The following is an 18,349-nucleotide window of genomic DNA, read 5'->3' as shown; positions in this document are numbered from 1 at the left end:
CCTCATCTCTACCATCATTTACAGCGAGGCGCCATGCTTCAAACGGAGGCTAATGCATTCAAGATCCTTCTCGATCCCTCCTATTCAACATGGCATAGCTCACCCTCCGAGCTGCCCTATCTCCCCAGTCCCTGACTGATATTGCCGGCGACCGCGATGTTGACCTCGCCGTCTTCTCCTGGCTCACATCTCCTTCCACTCCAAAGGAATACGCCCTCTCTCCAGTTTCACCCGATACAAGGCCAAACCCAATCTTGCTGTTCTTTATCTCTGCGCCCTTTTCCCATCGTAGCTTGTCGAGACTGCTTCCTCTGGTCGCAGCGAGGATGGCCGAAAAGCTTAGACTGCGCATCAACGAGTCCTCCTCCATCGCCGCCACCCCCGACGCAACGGCAACGACAGTGATGCCCATAGATATCGCGTAAACGGCCCAGAGCTGTGCATAATTGTAGAAATAGCAGTTTCTGAGCTGGAATCGCACGCAGTCATAGTCGGTTTTGTTACCGCCCTCGGCCGATCCTGACCATTTCGAAGGATCGCTTGCCCACGACACGACGATAAACTGCGGATCCGAAAAGAAGGACATGAGAATCTCCTCGTAAAAGTCCTGCAGCTCGTCTTGGAAGTTCGCGATGGGTAGATAATTGAGTCTGTCGATCAGCCGCGTCTCGATCGCCATGGTCTCTACGATGTAGAACGGCATCGTGATGGTCCCGTTGACGAGCTCGCGCAACAGGCTGCCTACTGCGTGGTATGCCATCTTTTGTCGATATATGCTGACGTTTTGTGGCATGATGTAGTTTTCCTCGGGAACAGCCACAATCCGATCCTTCAGCCTCCTGTCCGGGTCCTTCTTGTCGGGCACGTAAGTTGTATCGACCACCTTTCGGAGAAACTCGCGCTTCTTGACCTTGTGCGTTTGGGTGCCGCCGGTATGGTTGACCTGCACAGTGTACTTGGTCTCGTAGTGCTCGCATCCGAAAATGGTGGGTGTGTATGCAGAATTCCAACCCTTGACGGTCCTGTTCGCGGGCTGCACCTTGGATCTATCTTGGACATCGGCGAAGCCAAACCACAGGATGGGTTCCGTCCGGAGAGCACCCAGGTTCTTGGGGTATGGACGCTTCATGCTCGCTTTGGGTCTTCCCCCAGGCCCTCCGTCGATTTGTGGGTTCCCGTAGTCCCCCTCGTAGGTGTTGGCAATGTAAGAAAAGTTTCCTCGTGGTAAAAGATCATCCGTGTCAAAAGGGCATTCCGCATCCCCCAGCTTCTTGACCGTGTCGCCCACCCCGGAGGCCAGCGACTGGCATCTGTATCCAGGGGCCTCAAACTCGATGACATAGCTGCAATTCCATCCTCGACCGCAAATCTGTATAGGCGCATCCTTCCGCATGACCGCTTGCTGAGTATATGCAGTCTTGAGAGCGATTGACCTGAACTGCTGGCTGGCCTTTGTCCAATAGTCATACCCGTTAGGGTCCAACTCGATGTTTTGTCCTGGAGTGGTCGTGTTCCACAAAGAAACAGACAACTCGATCAGCCCTTTTTCTCGGATCGGACTCCACCAGTTGGGGACCTGTTCGTGCGAAAAGTTGAGTGTCCGGATCTCGGGGCACTTTGTTGTCTCCTGCACCCTCTGGGGCATAACCGTCAGCGTGTACGACGCCAGGATGACGATAAGTGGCGACATCCAGATGAAGATTGTCAAACCCATGGCAAACTTGGCATTCACCCAAGCCTCCCAGTTGAGCAGGGCCGTCAGGTCCTCGGAAGCCGCAAAAAGTGAGTCGAGTGTCGCAAGGGAAAGCATTTTGCGACGAATCATCATTAGGACGCGCTGTCGAAATGCGAGCACCACTGCATTCAGAAAGCACGCTTTGGAGAGAAAGGCGAGGAGGGCTCCATAACGAAACATTCCTTGCTGATCTTTTGCGACTTTTCCGTGGAGGCCCTTGTAGAAAAAGTGGTGTCCCATGGCAAAGGCGATGCCAGAGAAGACGAGAAAATACATGCTCCATGATGGCTTCCATTCCATCAACCACCAATTGAAGCATCTCCTGCCTCGCGACTGGCGCGGGGGACCTGGAGTATCGGGCGGGCTTTGCCTTGGGATACCCTCAAAATGGTAAGGGCTAAGAAGAGATGCTTCGCTGTCGTATCGGTAATTCTGTGGCCTCATCTGTGGTGGTTGTTGTTGTTGCTGTGGTTGTTGGCCAGGTCCAACTTGGGGCGCTGGCTGGGTGGGCTCCCAGATGCCCAACGGCGTGGGCGAGCCATAGTAAGCTGTATCGACATTCGGGTCAATCTGACGAGGAAAATAAGGGCCCTGGGCGACGCGGTTCGAAAAGGATTGAGAGGCATAATCTGGAGATCCCAAGGGCGGCGTCTCCCTCATTGCGCCTACCGGTTTCCTGGCGATGGAGGGACTGCTGGGCTGCCAGTCTGTGGGTGGAGATTGCGCCGCGCTGTACTCGTAACGGCGGCCATCGTATTCCCTCAATTCCATGACGAAGCGAAGACGAGACGAGACGGAACGGGATGAAGGCCCGGGCAGCCGATTGGGTCCCCGCAGCGGATGGACGGCAGCCAGCGGCGGCAAGAAGCAGGAAGCGACAGGCTGGAACTGATGTGTGTGGAGTGAAGACCGAATGGAAGGGATGGAACGTGGGAGAGAAGAATTGCTTGGGTTTAAAGGTCCATGGCCAATCTCAGCCTCGTTGAATTCGCGTCTTTGCACTATGCCGTTTGCACATATGACCCCCGAGAAGCCACCCTACACCGGCGGCGACAGAGGGTGCCGGGTTGCATTTGACGCTGTAGGGCTGGGCGTAGCCCGTGACTGATTGGCCTCGGGGTACGGTTCTGACCCAGGGAGCTGAGCGATATGCAAAAGCCACGACCCAATGGCCCGACGCCAGCGCGGTCTGGACTGTCAAGGGGGGCAGATGAGAGTGGTGGAGGACAAACCCCAACAAGGGGGTCAGAGGCCCCAGCCACCGAGAGCTGCGTCCTGGGCGACACCGGCAGAGCGGCAATTGGACTCTGGGGCCAAGACTTTTTGAAAAATATGCTTAATAGGGCTGCTCCGCCCCGGCCCTACGCGTGTCCTAATCCTACAGCAGCCATGGCCGATGCTGAAGAGTGGGCAACGGACCTGGCGATCCCTACAATCCCGCTTACCTACAGCTGCCTCGCCGAGGAAAGTGACCCAAGAATGAGACCACAAGGCGTCCACCAGAGGCACGGTGCTAGACGAACGAAAGCGTGACGTCACGGGACCAAAATTGCTACCCGAGACTTAGCCGCACACCACGGAATGCCTGCTGGACGGATATCTCAAGTTTCGGCTAAACTTCTCGCTTGGCGCGGGGAACTCGTTCCGAAAAGTGACAGAACGAGGAACGAGTATCCACATGATTGTCCTCGTGTAAAGGTTCAAAAGGAGAGTTCGTCTCTCTTCTTGAGAGACTGACAATGCTTCTCTGTCATCTGCCGTCCTAGATCGACGGATCCCTTGTCTTCTGTCAGACGCATCTTCTTTTCAGCCGCTTCAGCTCCACAATGACGGCCGCCAGCGCTTCCACTGCCGTGATTGGCTCTGTTGAGCTGACCTCTGTCAGCCCATTCCCTGCGACCGTGGCTAAGTCGTCGTCCAGTGGCTTCTTCGATACACAACCACGACGTCTTGGATCTAATCAGAATGACGGCGCCAATACTGGTTCTGACGACAATGGACTTGAGAGCATCGCCACTCATACGGCTCCTGTCGAAGTGGTGGAGAGCTGGAGGTATCCGCGCTCGAATGTGTTCAAGACGGGTGCCACATTCTGGAGCATGCTGACTTCTGGAGCCAATGATGCTGCCTATGGTGTAAGACGCGGTAACCTTCGTCGATTATCCATCCACTAACACGTTTCATAGGCCCTTATTCCATACGTACGGCACCCTTTCCTATCTTCTGACTTTGACTAATCGTTGCAGTTGGAAAAATACTATGATCTCAGCTACATTGTCGTCTCCCTTATTTTCCTCTCCCCGTTTGTCGGGTATATCCTTGCAGCCGCCATAAACAACATGCTGCATAGAAAGATCGGCCAGCGGGGCATAGGTGTTACTTGTGGAATATGCCACATCATTGCCTACATCATCATTTCTCTCCACCCTCCTTACCCTGTGCTGGTCTTGGCCTATGCGGTCGCTGGCTTTGGTAACGGTATTAGTGATGCTGCTTGGAATGCTTGGATTGGCAACTTGGACAGGGCAAACGAGACCCTGGGTTTTCTCCACGCGTTCTATGGCATTGGTGGCACCATCAGCCCTCTAATTGCTACCAGCTTGATTACGAAGGCCAACCTGCCGTGGTATAACTTTTACTATGTCATGGTAAGCGTCTTCTGTCATGATTCGAACTTATGAAGGAGATTGCTAAATAATCCTGTAGATCGGTCTCGCCGTCGTTGAACTCACTACGTGCACATGGGCTTTCTGGTCCAACGGCGGTGAAGTTTACCGCAGGACCATGGAGGCAAGCAACGAAAACCACGAAGGCATGAAGCAAGCACTCTTCCAGATGCCTTACGCTCGCGTCACCTGGCTCTGCGCCGCCTTTCTGCTTGCCTATGTTGGAGTTGAGGTGTCCCTTGGCGGCTGGGTTGTCCAGTTCATGATCCGCGTTCGTAACGCTGATGCGTTCCCGGCTGGAATGACATCTGTGGGCTTTTGGCTGGGACTTACTCTCGGCCGTGCCATCCTGGGATTCGTTACTCCATTGCTTGGTGTAAAGGTTGCTGTGGCTCTTTACCTACCAGCCACTATGGCCCTGGAGCTCGTCTTCTGGCTGGTACCGCAGTTTTATGTCTCTGCCGTTGCTGTTGCCTTCCAGGGCTTCTTTATTGGACCTCTGTTCCCTGCCGTCGTCATTGCCACCACCAAGATGTTGCCTAAGCATCTGCATGTCAGCACCATAGGGTTTGCCGCAGCTTTTGGTGGTAGTGGAGCGGCTGTGCTGCCGTTTGCGGTCGGTGCCATCGCTCAGGCAAAGGGTGTCCAGGTTCTCCAACCAATTATTCTTGCGCTCTTGGCGACGCTCCTGGCTTTGTGGCTCTGCTTGCCTAGGATTGGAAAGAAGAGGGATTAGGCGAACAAGCCAATGCCTGCAAAACTATGTGGCATGTACAGCACTTGAAATGATGGTAGAACCGGGTTCTTACCTATGGGAACTACAAGTGCCTGTTCATTCTAGCAAGTTATCATCAGAGGAGAGGTTCAGGAGGAAAGGAGATCTTGCACATCGTAGGTCAAAGACCAAGAAGAGTACATAAAAATAATGCCTATTACGATAGACGTAGTTGGTCAAAGAGTTGTAAGAATAGCACAAGTTAACGAATACCAATCGTGGCCTAGACATCATGTCATTCTTGTACTCTCTAAATTCCTGTAAAATGCCATACGATTATGGTTTGCCAAGATACTGTAAGTAGGCAGCGTAACGCGACGGCCCGGCCCATAAGGCAGCATTGGTCGGAGACTATGACATTCTCTTGCGGCTTGGCACAATCACTAGTCGAGGTAGCTTCCAATGGATTTCCTAGTTACGTGTTCAAATGTTGTCCTTGTGGCTGACCTTTTCACCATCACTCCACCCTACAGCACTATGAGCTGTCTAGATTGACAAGTGACAGACGGTCCTCAGCATCAAGCCTGCTGGGCGTCTTTGCACTTTTCAGCTCTTTACCCCGCACCTTTCATCATAATGTGACAACAGAGTCAACCAATAGGTGGTGTCGTCGCCTCAAGACAATAGTGAGGATGTGGTGAGCCATGTCTTACTATCGCAATTCGAGGCCTCCCGAGGACAAGCATGTGATGGTCAACAAACTTGGCTTTATTTTACATAAGATAAAGGCGGCAATAGCGGCAACTAGAGCCACGGAGCTGACAAGCCGCTATTGAAGTGACTGGCCGACAGCGCGTTGTGATGCAGATTCACATACCTAGGCCATTACCTCGTACCCAACGGCATTGTGGCATTGTCAAACTTTCTAAATTCTCACCACCTCGTAACAGTCAGCTCCCGAAACAGAAGGGCTTGGACGAAGGTGGGCATTTTGTGGCTGGCTGACGCTGGGCGGTGCAGGGCCTAGACCACCTGCGAGTCGGCCGATGGTCTCGATCTAGTTTGGGCGCATACCTGCTTATCGATCGATAAAAGCAATCGCAACGGGTTGGTGGGTGAATGAAACATGATTGTAGTATATAAAGTCATTGAGATAGAATAGGGGAATGGGTTGGAAGACTCTTCAAGCTATCTCGTTCACTACAGAGCGAGAGAACTTTGAAACCTTGAAAGCCCACCTAAACCTCCACCACTGCCCGCAACCGGCGCATTTTCGTCTTCTCGTATTGTTTAGTAGCTGTACTATATCCCACAGCCCATCATGTCAGCACCTGTGGAGGCACCAGAGCCCATTCCAACCCTGCAGAATTCTATCAAGCAGCTCGGTCAACTCGTCAAGGACCCCGAGAGCGAGCTGGATGAGAAGGAGCTGCCTGGACTCGACAAGCTCATTGGGGACTGGTATGACGATGATACTGAAGTGACCAAGGAGGCCTTTGCCCGCCGGATCCTTCAGGTCTTTCGAGATTCCACGCACAACGAAGTCTACGACGATGTCAAGTCTAAGCTCCCGGGACAGAGGGGAACAGTTCTTGACAAGTTTGTTGATGGAGAAATCACGGCCAAAGATGCCGGTGCTCTCCTTGCGGAATTGGAGGGCACACCCGCAGGAGCGCCCCCTGTGTCGGGTCTTCACGTCCAAAACTTGTTCCTGAGCTCTGCAAAGAAGGATGCGGTGCCTGACAGAAAGTTTATCAAGGTGAGAGACCACTTTTAAAGCTCTAAAGTCCAAAAGTCTGACGAAAATAGGGTGAAGTTGAAAACCAGGTGTTTGAAAACTGGGGTCGGACGGTGAAGAACACTCCCGCAGTCACCTACTACCCTGAGAACACTGCCGAGATTCAAACCATTGTTCGCGATGCGGTCAAGAATGGCAGCGGTGTTCGGGTATCGGGTTTCCGTAAGCTGTCACAAACCCTGAACCGTTTCCTCCACTAACGTCTTACAGGTCATTCTTGGGCCCCTGTTTTTGGGCGGAACGGAAAAGTCGGACAGAAGAACAATGGAGATGTTCTCATCTCGACACTGACAGAGCACAACGCTGGTGTGCTGCCAAACTTTACTTCACTACCATCGAGCCTTTTCCAGCCTAAGGAAACTGAGCTCAACCACATCAAGGTTGTAGATGCGGCTTATGTAAGTGGCCAAGCTCTCAGTGGTGGCAAGAAGTATGTTCGTGTCGGTACATCTACCACGAATGAGCAGTTCCGACGTTGGTGTATCAACGAAGGGAATGTCACTCTGCCCATGAACATTATCGAGGTGGAGATTACCTTTGGTGGCAGTAATGCCACCATTTGGTAAGTAATGCCCTCCTAGGCTCAAGCTAGTTACTGACTTGTCTAGCCACGGCGCTGGTATCAAGCACCCCACGCTGAGTGATCTTGTGCGATGCATCGAATACGTCGATGTTCATGGGGAGGTGCGAACCGTGAACATGGCTGATGCCAAGTTACTCAAGGCGGCCAGTGGTTGCTTCGGTCTCCTCGGTGTCGTCACTCACATCACATTCGAGTGCGATCCCATGTCGACAGCGGTCATGGTTCCAGTGAAGCTTGATGCCATCGAAGCTATCCCACCTCCGCCTGAGATGAAGGACTCAGACATCCCCGAGCCCCTTCGCCGACCTCGCACTGAGCAGGAAAAGCAGTCGGACGTGCAAAACTTTGAGCGTCGTGCGAACGAGGACTTTTACGCTGAATGGTTCTGGTTCCCCTACTCAAGCCAGGTGTGGGTGAATACTTGGAAGACCGATAACAACACCAAGGATGTTGTCAACTATCCCAGTACTGCAAAGACTTTCATTCAAGTTCTTGGAACCGCCATCATGAACATGGGGCAGAACGTCTTGCAAAAGATCGATGCGTTGCAGGCCAGGCCACATATGCAAACTACCTTTTTGTGTAAGATGATTTACCTCTCTTCCTATGCTGCGGCTAACAAAAGTAGCATGGCTGGCGATGAAGAACCTTGATGAACGCAAGGAGGGCGAGAAACCAATCAGGACTCTTCTGCCTAACGCCCTTCACTTCCAACGAGGCGTGCAGAACATTCGAGTGCGTGATCTCGAAGTAGAGATTCCCGTAAGTTAGATGCATAGTTCGGATATCAGTCTTGTACTAATAGGAATAGCTCCACGCAAAGAAGGGCACGACTGATCAACGCGATTATACCAATGTCCGACGTGCATGGTGGGATGCTATCAAAACCTGCTACGCCAACGTCGACACCTGTCCCATGAGAATGCCTCTCGAGATGCGCATCATGGGTTCAAGCGAAGTCACCATGGCACCACAGAGAGGCCATAAGCTCGGAACTTGCGCAATCGAGATCCTTACGCTCAGAGCCGTTGCTGATATCTGGGAGCCCTATGCCCAGCAGGTCCTGGACAAGTGGGCAACCTACAAGGACAACGATGGCAAGCAAATTGTTGTCAGGCCGCACTGGGCAAAGGAGTGGTACCAATACAAGGTCAATGGTAAATCTTGGGTCGAGAAACTGCGCAACGAGGTCTACCAGAGCGAGATTACAGAGTTCAAGGGACTGATGGCAGAGATTGGAAAGAAGCATGGGTGGACGCTTTCAGACCTCAAGAAGACGTTCTCTAATGAGGTGCTGGACTATCTGTACCTAGATGATGTTGCGGCTTCCCAAACAAAGAAGCAGCCGCAGGTTCAAGTGCAGGAAGTGCCAGTGGCAGCGGCAACAAAGGCGTAGCTGAGACATCACAAGAGCTTGAACTAGATTAGCATATCAGAAATTATCTCTTCCATTGCCAAAGCACCATAAATACATTCTCCTATAGGAGAATAGAAATGTTGCATTAAATACGCTTATCATAGCTAGCTCCCCATCTTAACATCTAAGAATTACCACATTCCTCCTCAAAAGTCAAACGAGTCAATATCTACAGTCTTGTTGTCCTCGAGAGCTTCCTTGATAGCCTGACAGACAACAAGCGCGGCGAGTCCAGCCTCTGGGGTGCAACTCGGCGTCTCTTGACCACGAATGACCTTGACAAAGTGATCCAGCTGCAGCTCAAAGGGGATTCCTTCGGGTACTGGGATTTTCTGTTGAACCATCTCCTGATTCCATGACTTCTGAGTTCCCGCGTAGGACCACGTCGTCATGTCTGGCACGCTAAGTGCCGCATCGGTTCCGAAAACACGGTAGAAATCCTGACCGGATTTGGGTATCAGAGGGTTCTCTCCGGTGCCGGACTCGAAGTTGTAGGGCGATGGGAGATTGTCAGAAACGAGAAAGCTGCCCACGGCACCAGACTTGAAGCGGAGTGTGAGAACGGCGCCTTCTTCTGCTTCGAACCCTCGTTGAGAAATTGTCTTTTCGGCGTGAACGCGGGTGATTGGGCCGAATAGATAATGAAGCAGATCTACCTCGTGAATGAGATTGATCAGAACCACACCTCCGGTTTTTTGTCTCCGCCAATCTGCTGGTGGGTCAAAGTAGTCCAGGGGCTTGTATGTTGCCCAGATGCCGTTGATGGCGATGATTCTTCCCAGAGATCCAGAGGAGACTGCTTGTTTAGCAGTCACCATGTAAGGGTTGAATCGTCGATGGTGTCCAACAATAGCTTTGACACTAGATTGCTTCAAATGCTGCAACAATTCCTTGCCACTGGGTATATCGGTGCAGAAGGGCTTTTCGATCAAGATGTGAACACCCCCAGAGGAAAGTTCCCTGGACAACGGGACATGAGTGTGATTGGGCGTGCAAATGATGGCTGCTTCTGGCTTATTGGGGGATTGCAGCATCTCGGCCACGGACTTGAAGTAGGCAACGCCCAGTTCTTGGGCTAGCGTCTGTCCAGCAGGCATCAGGTCAACAATAGCAACCAGCTCTGCTTCCTTGCTCTCAACGACGGTCTTGGCATGTCGAGGTCCAATCAATCCAACGCCAATGACGGCAAACTTGATGCGTGGTTGAGAAGACATGATGGCGATTGAGTCAGATATTCCAGTTGCTTGAATTACTAGGCGAATCCTTGCAATCCAGTCTCAAAGGGGCCAGACGATTTATACTATGTCGTTACCCCAACCCGTCGGGGTTGAAGCTGAATCTTTCTGCCAAAACGTTTACCCCAGCCAACGAGGATCCCAAACGTGGGGATGAATACGCTAAGCCGATGCTATCATGATCCACCATTCGGTTAACTGGTAAACCTTCTCCCGAATGGGCAACTTGTGATGAGTTTATAACTTGGTAAGACCAAAGACTCTCCAACAAGTCATCCGAAACCGTGGGAGTTTTCCCCCTGTGCGCACTTTGCTTTCGGCTGTAGTCTCTTGGCTCATCTGCATAAAGAAAATAGGAGGGTTCGGCCTTTTGAGAGCTGCACTTAGTGGTCTGACTCCTATATTTTTCATGGTTACGGCAGTGCCAACACCGGGCGACTTCGATTTGCCACTGCTAGGGCTCACGAGTTGCGAGACATGATGAGTGGATGTTCAATGGCCCGAACGTCTTCTAGGGAGTTCCCGTCTTGCTGCCCGTTTTCCTCCGGACGTTTCGGTTGAAGAATGATGCAGACATGATCTGTTGTTGAAGAATGAGATTCAGCTCGGTTGCGTGTCGCTGAGCTGAGGCTTGTGGGGCTTTCACATCAGCTCATGTGCTCCGTACCTACCCGAGAGTTTCTCCTAATGCCTCAGGCAGCAAGCGACTTCGGCAATCAAAACTCAATCTTTTCTTTGGTGGGGCCGGGCGAGAGGGTTCACAAGCTCGTTCAAAAACATCGCAACATTGTCCATTCGTGACATCACCACCGAGTAACAACATGTCCGAGGATCACCAGAAGCAGATCGAGGAGCTGCAGCAGCAGCTCCAGAAGCTCCAGGCTCAGAACAACCCCCAGTACGATGGCTACCAGACCTCTCTGACCACCCGCTACTGCAGCGCTGCCATGTCGAACCTCTTCAGCCAGCGTTCCAGACATTCGACCTGGCGCAAGCTTTGGCTGGGTCTTGCTGAGAGCGAGAAGGAGCTCGGAATTGACACCATCTCCGCCGAGGCCCTTGAAGAGATGAGGGCTCATCTCACCGTCACTGACTCGGATTTCGAGGTCGCCCGTGTTGAGGAGAAGATTCGTAGACATGTACGTCCAGCCCAATTGATGAATATCTATCACTTATTTGGTGCTGACCAGTGCTCGTGTAGGATGTTATGGCTGTAAGCTTTGTGCCGTGTCAGGGTCTATCAAAGCCCGACTAATGCTGGAATAGCACGTCCATGCGTTCGGAGCCGTGGCCCCATCCGCTGCAGGGATCATTCACTATGGCGCAACCAGCTGCTTCGTCACTGACAACGCCGAGCTGATTCTTATGCGAGAGGCCATGGACCTTCTTCTCAAGAAGCTGGCCAAGGTCATTTCGAACTTGTCTGCCTTTGCTCTGAAGTGGAAGGGTAACGATCCTGCAGACGAGTGCCCAATAGTTGCCCCCTGCTGACATCCCTGTAGGGGAACCTACCCTTGCCTACACCCATCTTCAGGCTGCTCAGCTGATCACCGTCGGAAAGCGAGGTGAGTTGAAAGTGACGGGTTATCCAGATCCATGACTAACGTTATGGTAGCCGCTCAATGGGTCCAGGACCTCATGGTATGTCAAAGATGATTACTTTCCACCGGACAGAGCTCTAAAGTTTCCTAGTTCGACCTTGAGAGCATTGAGCAAGTTCGAAAGGACCTCAAGTTCCGAGGTGCTCAAGGTAGGTTCTCCAGTCTTCGTTTCAAGATTCGGTAATTAACAGCTGAGCAGGAACCACTGGAACACAGGCCTCGTTCCTGGAGATGTAAGTTGACACCACTTTGAAACTCTTTACGCCAACCGGTCTATCAAGATGTTTGTGCTCTGGGATGCTGACCCTTCGACTTGCAGCTTCCAGGGTGATTCTGCCAAGTGCGACAAGCTCAACGACCTCCTGTGCGAGAAGTTCGGATTCCCTGCTTGCTATGTAAGTTGGCATCTATCAGATATCTGGCAGAGCAACATGTGCTAACCTTGAGTAGGACGTGTCCACCCAGACCTAGTAAGCTGATTTCTTTCTATCGCTAACATAGGAATCCGCTGACCTAAAGTTAAAGTACTCGCAAGGTCGACCTGGTTGTTGCCAACGCCGTTGCTGGCCTTGGTGCCACTGCACAGAAGATCTGTGGAGACATCAGGCACTTGGCTCACTGGAAGGAGATTGAGGAGCCCTTCGAGAAGTCTCAGATCGGATCTTCGGCTATGGTTAGTATACTATGACTATGATGCACTCTTTGCTAACTAGCAATTCTGTATAGGCCTACAAGAGAAACCCCGTAGGAACACCTTTATCTCCATGTCTGCTTCAATGCTAATCTCGTGTAGATGCGCTCTGAGCGAGTGTACAGTCTGGCTCGTGAGCTGATGTCCAAGCCCACCAACTTTGCCAACACCCTTTCCGACCAGTGGGCGGAGCGTACACTCGACGACTCTGCTATTCGCCGTAAGTAGCTCTTCTCCCTGACCACTCCCCTTTCACCACTCAACCGGGAGTGGCTATGAGCCCCAAAACGCATTATTACAAGTGCTTGGTTATCACTTTAAGCAACACCCTCGAGTCATCATTGCTGACATGCAAAGGTATCGACATCCCTGAGATGTTCCTCCTCGCCGAGGCCATCCTCATCGGCCTCGACAACATCTCGGATGGCCTGGTGGTCTACCCCAAGCGAATTAACGCACGTGTCCAAGAGGAGCTTCCTTTCATGATCACCGAGACTGTGAGTTACTTCCTATGCGTTGGACCAATACCATGGCATTTCCCGTCATCAGAAGCCATTGAAGTCCCCATAAAGCTACCGGCGTTGAAAAAGCAGAGCTAACCTTTGAGCGTAGATCATCATGAGACTGGTCGCCCAGGGAGCTTCGAGACAGGAGTATGTAATGAGTGTTTAGCTGTTAAACACAACTAACGAGTCTCATAGGGCCCATGAGGAGATTCGTGTCCTTTCCCACGAGGCCGGCTATGAGGTCAAGAATGAGGTAAGGCGGACTAATGGTATTTCTTAATGGTCGTGACTAATAACAATGTTTCACTGCAGGGCAAGCCCAACGACCTGGTCGCTCGCATGAAGAGCAAGGACTTCTTCAAGCCCATCTGGGGTGAACTAGACAACATGCTCAAGGCCGAGCTGTAAGTGCTCCCTTTGCTGACTTGACCCCAACTGAAACTAATTCATCAACTCTAGTTACACTGGTCGCAGCGCAGAAATTGTTGACAAATACTGCGGTCCTGGAGGCCCGGTGGAGAAGAGGCTGGCTCCCTACCAGAAGCACATCCAAGAATCTGCTACTGCGCAGCTGAATGTCTAACTGTGTGGCTTGGAGAATCAAGTCTATGCTATGCCTTGGTGTAGGTTGTACCGGAATCTAGCATAGGGCATGACATCAAGAGCACGTATGTGTCTTGGATGAAAATAGAAAAAAAAAAAAAAACAGACTACAGAAGCATGTATACTCGAGAACCAAGAGCGGTGACCCAAGTCGATATCCGACAACTGGCCCAAACCGAGATGATGTTGGTTCATACTTGAGGCCTTTGAGAGAATTGAAACATGTGTAAAAACTGCGTACCCGATACTACGTACAATCACTATGGTCGATTGTTGCGGGCTCTCAGAGCCTCGCCGATGGACCGTAGCAACCCTTGTGGAGCCGTGTGCGATGATGATGGAGGATGCGAGCCAAGAATTGGCAGATGAACTCATGATACTCACGTCCGAGCGCCTGGTTAAGCTTGATCATCGAGCTGCGTAAGCTCCATCTAGCACAGCATTCGGGACGTCTCATGACACACACTACACGGCCAAGGTGGTGTGCGGGCAACGGGGAGTTGATCAAGAGGGCGCAAGCCAAAAAGGGCCTGGACCCATGCCCACTCCAAGATCCCAAGGGTCCCAAGGGACCACATGACATAGAATTGGGAGGATTAGAAGAGCCAAATGATGATTGACAGGCTGGAGAGGACGGTTTGTCTTTAAGCTCTTCCCCGCGTCCGCGTCGTGGAGTGGTCAGGCCACCCGTTGAACCGCGCGAGGCGACAACAAGGGCTTGGCAACGTCAGCTAGGACGAGGGTGGCTTTGACCAGTCTGTGTCCTGTTTGCAGGCGCGTAAAACGGGTGCTCCCCCAAAAAGCTAGTTAGGCACTCCGCAGAGTACCCCGAATAACCGGCTCGATTAGAATACGAGACATTGTCGCTTGCGGCCGCTGTCAACCAGATCGACAGGGGAGGCCATCCAACCCCAACCCCACCCCCTTCGCGACGTAGCCCTCGTTTCGTCTGGCAAACCCTGGATACGGCCGGGGCCTGGTCGGTAAAGGAAGAGGACTGATGTACCACGCGCGGATCTCATGTGGACAGCCACAACATGCTGGATGCCATCAGCCAAGCTATCGATCAAGGTGAATGAATGGGGGGAGGAAATGTGCAGACCGCGATTTCCCAGCTCTTCAAGGACGCCCCAGATAAGCTTGGTTCAGCCGAAAACGCCATCGCCCAAGACAAAGCCGGCTGCAACCTTGTCTCTTCTCTCCACTTGGGAACCCTTGGGCACTTGTTGTCTCAGTCGTCTCCCTCTCTCACATGCGCAAGACAGGGATTGGCTGGAGGGGGTTTTTAAAGCTGGCCCATCTCCCCGCAATTGGGATATCAGACTCGGCCCTCTTCAACAGCTCGTAAGGCTCATTTGTTCGAGTTGCGAGTAACGAGCCTCCCATCATGTCGGCCACGACGACCACCGCGGCCGCGGCCACAACTACGGCCTCTCACAGAGCCCCGAAGCAGGGTGGCATCTTTGAGGGTCTGAACCCGACCGTCTTCAATCCCGCCGACCCTATTATACTCTTCATCATCCAGGCCACCATTGTCATTGCTCTAACGAGGCTGCTCTACTGGCCTCTGAGTAAGATCAAGGAGCCGAGAGTCATTGCAGAAGTCATTACTGTGAGTTGAGCACCCGCCGTGTCCTAGCACAGCTAACGGTCGAAGGGTATCCTACTTGGTCCGTCTGTCTTCGGTCGCGTCCCTGGCTTCACTGATGCCATCTTCCCCAAGGAGGGCATGGCGCCCTTCCGACTCGCCGCCAACATTGGTCTCATCCTGTACCTCTTCCTCGTCGGCATGGAGATCAACCTCACGTACCTCTTGCGCAATTGGCGCACTGCGGTCGGCGTCGCAACCCTCGACATGGCCATCCCCTTTGGCTGCGGTGTCGCCCTGGCTTACGGCTTGTATCACGAATTCGGCGACGATCCCGAGCTTGCGCCCATCAGCTTTGGAGTCTTTGCGCTTTTCATTGGTGTGGCTATTGCTATTACTGCTTTCCCTGTTCTTTGTCGCATCTTGACAGCTCTGAAGCTTCTCAACACCAACGTAGGCGTCATCGTCCTCACCTCTGGCATCATCAACGACGTTGTCGGCTGGGTCCTTCTCGCCCTCTGCGTTACCCTCGTCAATTCCGGCGCTGGAGTGACTGCGGTCTACATCCTCCTCGTCACCGTCGGCTACTCACTCTTCCTTGCCTACGCCGTTCGCCCATGCTTCATGTGGGTGCTTCGCAAGACGCACAGCTTGGAGAATGGCCCTACTGAGGCTGTCGTCGCGCTGACCATCCTCATGGTCTTTGCTTCTGCCTTCTTCACCAGCGTCATTGGTGTTCACTCCATTTTTGGGGCCTTCATGGTCGGGCTCATGTGTCCCCACGAGGGAGGTTTTGCCATTAAGCTCACTGAGAAGATTGAGGATCTCATCTCGACCCTCTTTGTTCCCCTCTTCTTTGCGCTTTCGGGCATCAACACCAACCTCTCGCTTCTTGACAGCGGCATTACATGGGGTTATGTCGTCGCCGTCACGGTGACTGCCTTCTTCACCAAGCTCTTTGGCGGTACGATGGGCGCTCGATTGAACGGTCTGGTCTGGCGCGAATCCGTCACTATCGGAACGCTCATGTCTTGCAAGGGTCTCGTCGAGCTCATCGTCCTCAACATTGGACTGCAGGCAAAGATTCTGAGCACCCGAACATTCACCATCTTTGTGGTCATGGCCCTTGTCACCACCTTCCTCACGACCCCCCTCGTTAGCTGGCTCTATCCTCCGTCGTACCAGCGCAAGCTGGAGCTGTGGAGGCAGGGCAAGATTGATTGGGATGGGAACCCTCTCAGCTCACCCGACACTGATGAAGCCGACGAGGGCGATAAGGATATTGCCAATCGGGTTCTCGTCTATCTCCGAACTGATGGATTGTCCAGTCTACTCTCTACCGTGTCTCTGTTTACCGCAGGCCATGCCAAGCGCCCGTCAATTGAAGGAGGCTCGCCGGCCCACGGCGAAAAGAGTGCTGTATCTGAAGGTGTCATGTCTAACCCTGACACGGATGCTCCCAAGCCTCTTCTCCGTATTCATGGATGCCGTCTTGTTGGGCTGACCGAGCGCAACTCTTCAGTCATGAAGGTTTCTGAGATTGAGGAATTTGCCAGCCACGACCCCATCATCAAGGCTTTCGGCACATCCGCCAACAACACGACCCGGGACGTTGTCGTATCTGGTCAGATCTCGGTTGTCCCCGAGAACACATTCGCCGACACGCTTGCGACCGAGGCCACCAAGCTCAAGAGCGATCTCATCCTGGTTCCGTGGAGTGAGACCGGCACCATTTCCGAGCTTCCTTCTTTCTACAGTGCCTCGCGGGGAGATCCTCTTGCCAATGGAGATTTTACTCAGCTCATGGCCAACATCTTTGACCACGCAAAGCCCATAGCTGCTGTCGGTCTCTTTATTGACAGCACCCTTCTTGATCCCACCGACAGCGACGTGCGACCGACCCGAGCCTTGTCCAGACAGATTTCCGGCATCAGCAAGTCCGATGTGCAAGATCCGACCGCCATTCGATTCCATTCTGCCGAGAGCCGTCGCAAGAAGTGCATTCGCGTTCTGTACACTGGTAGCCAAGATGATGTCTACGCTTTCCGACTTGCGCTGCAATTTGCCCAGAACGAGAACATTGACGTTGAGATTATTTCCCTGCCTGACAAGGACGCTTCCGAGGACCTGCATTTTAACCAGATCAAATCCACCATCCCTGACTCCATTGTCGATCGCATCAATTTCACCGAGCTGTCGTCCGAGAGGACCGCTACCATCGCTTCGAGTCTCCTGAGCTCTCAACCAGAGGACAAGCAATCCACCATCTTTATCCTCGGCCGCTCTGTCACCGCACTGGGTGGTGATTCATCTGGTTCCGGGTCCAGCAGCATTCGTGGCACTCTTGGCTCTGTTCCCGCCAGCCTTGCCAATGAGATCAAGCGAACGGCCACTCCCAACGTGAGTCTGCTCATCGTGCAAGCCAAGCACATCGCCGGGGAGAGGACAGGCCTTGAGAAGAAGCCCAGCGTGACCTCCCACCCTGCACACGCCACAAATTGAGGTTGGATAGGATGTGTTTATGAGTTATGACTTGTGACGCTTTCACAGAAGTTTCTGTCTTTGCGAGTATTGGATATCTATAAATTTTTGCCTAAGCAGTCATTCTGCCTGTAGCTTTTATCAATCTAAAGCTCAATTACAATGCTTTCACACTTCAACTAGGCCATCGATGACATTATAGCTGCCATTATTGAGACCATGAGACCCTTAAGTATGATGGGCGTGCCAAGCGAAATAGAAGACTCGAGCTAACCTAGTAGGAAATACAATGCTATTCCATCTAAAGGATTGATTGAAATCCATTTTTGTGCACTTGATAGCATCCTTGGTTTGTCCATAGGGTGAGTGGAAGGGGTGATTGTTAAATATTAGTCAAATTCTTCGCGAGGGAACCTCGACAGCTGAATTAGCCGAAGGAGGTGTTACCATTCTATAGATATCCTGATTAAGCCTGCTCCATTTCTTACTGCCTGAATAAAAGGACCGCGATGCGAGTTTTTATTGATTATTGTTTCTCATGACGAGACTGTCAACCACAATAGCAAGACACAGTTATCAATACATGACGGCATTAAAACCCAATCCCATGAAACACCGCAGAGTTTTTCTTGATAAACAATATTAGCCAGAAACATTGTTGTCAGATATTCCATTGTTGCATGCCAAGTCACTCCGCCCTTGACCCAGTGTTGGCAGAGCAGAAGTGACG

General features: G+C 52.3%; 6 protein-coding genes across 6 annotated transcripts; 4 read left to right on the top strand and 2 right to left on the bottom strand.

The window, feature by feature from the left end:
- Positions 1-58: 58 nt before the first annotated feature.
- NCS54_00819400 (Hypothetical protein) lies at positions 59-2,506 on the bottom strand (the record flags this gene model as incomplete). The annotated part of the gene is made up of 1 exon (XM_053153591.1): positions 59-2,506. The coding sequence occupies one exon, from the start codon at positions 2,504-2,506 to the stop codon at positions 59-61; it is 2,448 nt and encodes an 815-aa protein (XP_053009566.1).
- A 1,055-nt stretch (positions 2,507-3,561) lies between these two features.
- On the top strand, positions 3,562-5,137 carry NCS54_00819300 (MFS domain-containing protein; the record flags this gene model as incomplete). Its single annotated transcript, XM_053153590.1, has 4 exons — positions 3,562-3,870; positions 3,922-3,936; positions 3,982-4,383; positions 4,442-5,137. The coding sequence occupies 4 exons, from the start codon at positions 3,562-3,564 to the stop codon at positions 5,135-5,137; spliced, it is 1,422 nt and encodes a 473-aa protein (XP_053009565.1).
- Positions 5,138-6,437: 1,300 nt separating this feature from the next.
- Positions 6,438-8,893, top strand: NCS54_00819200 (FAD-binding PCMH-type domain-containing protein; the record flags this gene model as incomplete). Its single annotated transcript, XM_053153589.1, has 6 exons — positions 6,438-6,875; positions 6,926-7,076; positions 7,125-7,476; positions 7,523-8,079; positions 8,126-8,259; positions 8,309-8,893. 6 exons carry the CDS (start codon positions 6,438-6,440, stop codon positions 8,891-8,893), a joined length of 2,217 nt encoding a protein of 738 aa, XP_053009564.1.
- Positions 8,894-9,060: 167 nt separating this feature from the next.
- On the bottom strand, positions 9,061-10,128 carry NCS54_00819100 (Hypothetical protein; the record flags this gene model as incomplete). Its single annotated transcript, XM_053153588.1, has 1 exon — positions 9,061-10,128. The coding sequence occupies one exon, from the start codon at positions 10,126-10,128 to the stop codon at positions 9,061-9,063; it is 1,068 nt and encodes a 355-aa protein (XP_053009563.1).
- An 842-nt stretch (positions 10,129-10,970) lies between these two features.
- On the top strand, positions 10,971-13,530 carry NCS54_00819000 (Adenylosuccinate lyase; the record flags this gene model as incomplete). The annotated part of the gene is made up of 17 exons (XM_053153587.1): positions 10,971-11,288; positions 11,351-11,362; positions 11,416-11,596; positions 11,652-11,714; positions 11,765-11,790; positions 11,842-11,899; positions 11,950-11,983; positions 12,070-12,145; positions 12,201-12,220; positions 12,276-12,423; positions 12,477-12,494; positions 12,544-12,661; positions 12,799-12,938; positions 13,054-13,094; positions 13,143-13,200; positions 13,260-13,351; positions 13,407-13,530. The coding sequence occupies 17 exons, from the start codon at positions 10,971-10,973 to the stop codon at positions 13,528-13,530; spliced, it is 1,527 nt and encodes a 508-aa protein (XP_053009562.1).
- A 1,407-nt stretch (positions 13,531-14,937) lies between these two features.
- Positions 14,938-17,640, top strand: NCS54_00818900 (Na-H-Exchanger domain-containing protein; the record flags this gene model as incomplete). Its single annotated transcript, XM_053153586.1, has 2 exons — positions 14,938-15,162; positions 15,208-17,640. 2 exons carry the CDS (start codon positions 14,938-14,940, stop codon positions 17,638-17,640), a joined length of 2,658 nt encoding a protein of 885 aa, XP_053009561.1.
- Between the last annotated feature and the right edge of the window lie 709 nt (positions 17,641-18,349).

Source organism: Fusarium falciforme, chromosome 6 (assembly GCF_026873545.1).
Source record: "Fusarium falciforme chromosome 6, complete sequence".
In the NCBI taxonomy this organism is placed as follows: Eukaryota; Fungi; Ascomycota; class Sordariomycetes; order Hypocreales; family Nectriaceae; genus Fusarium; species Fusarium falciforme.
Note: the sequence above shows the minus strand (reverse complement) of the source record. Positions and strands in the feature narration are given on the sequence as shown.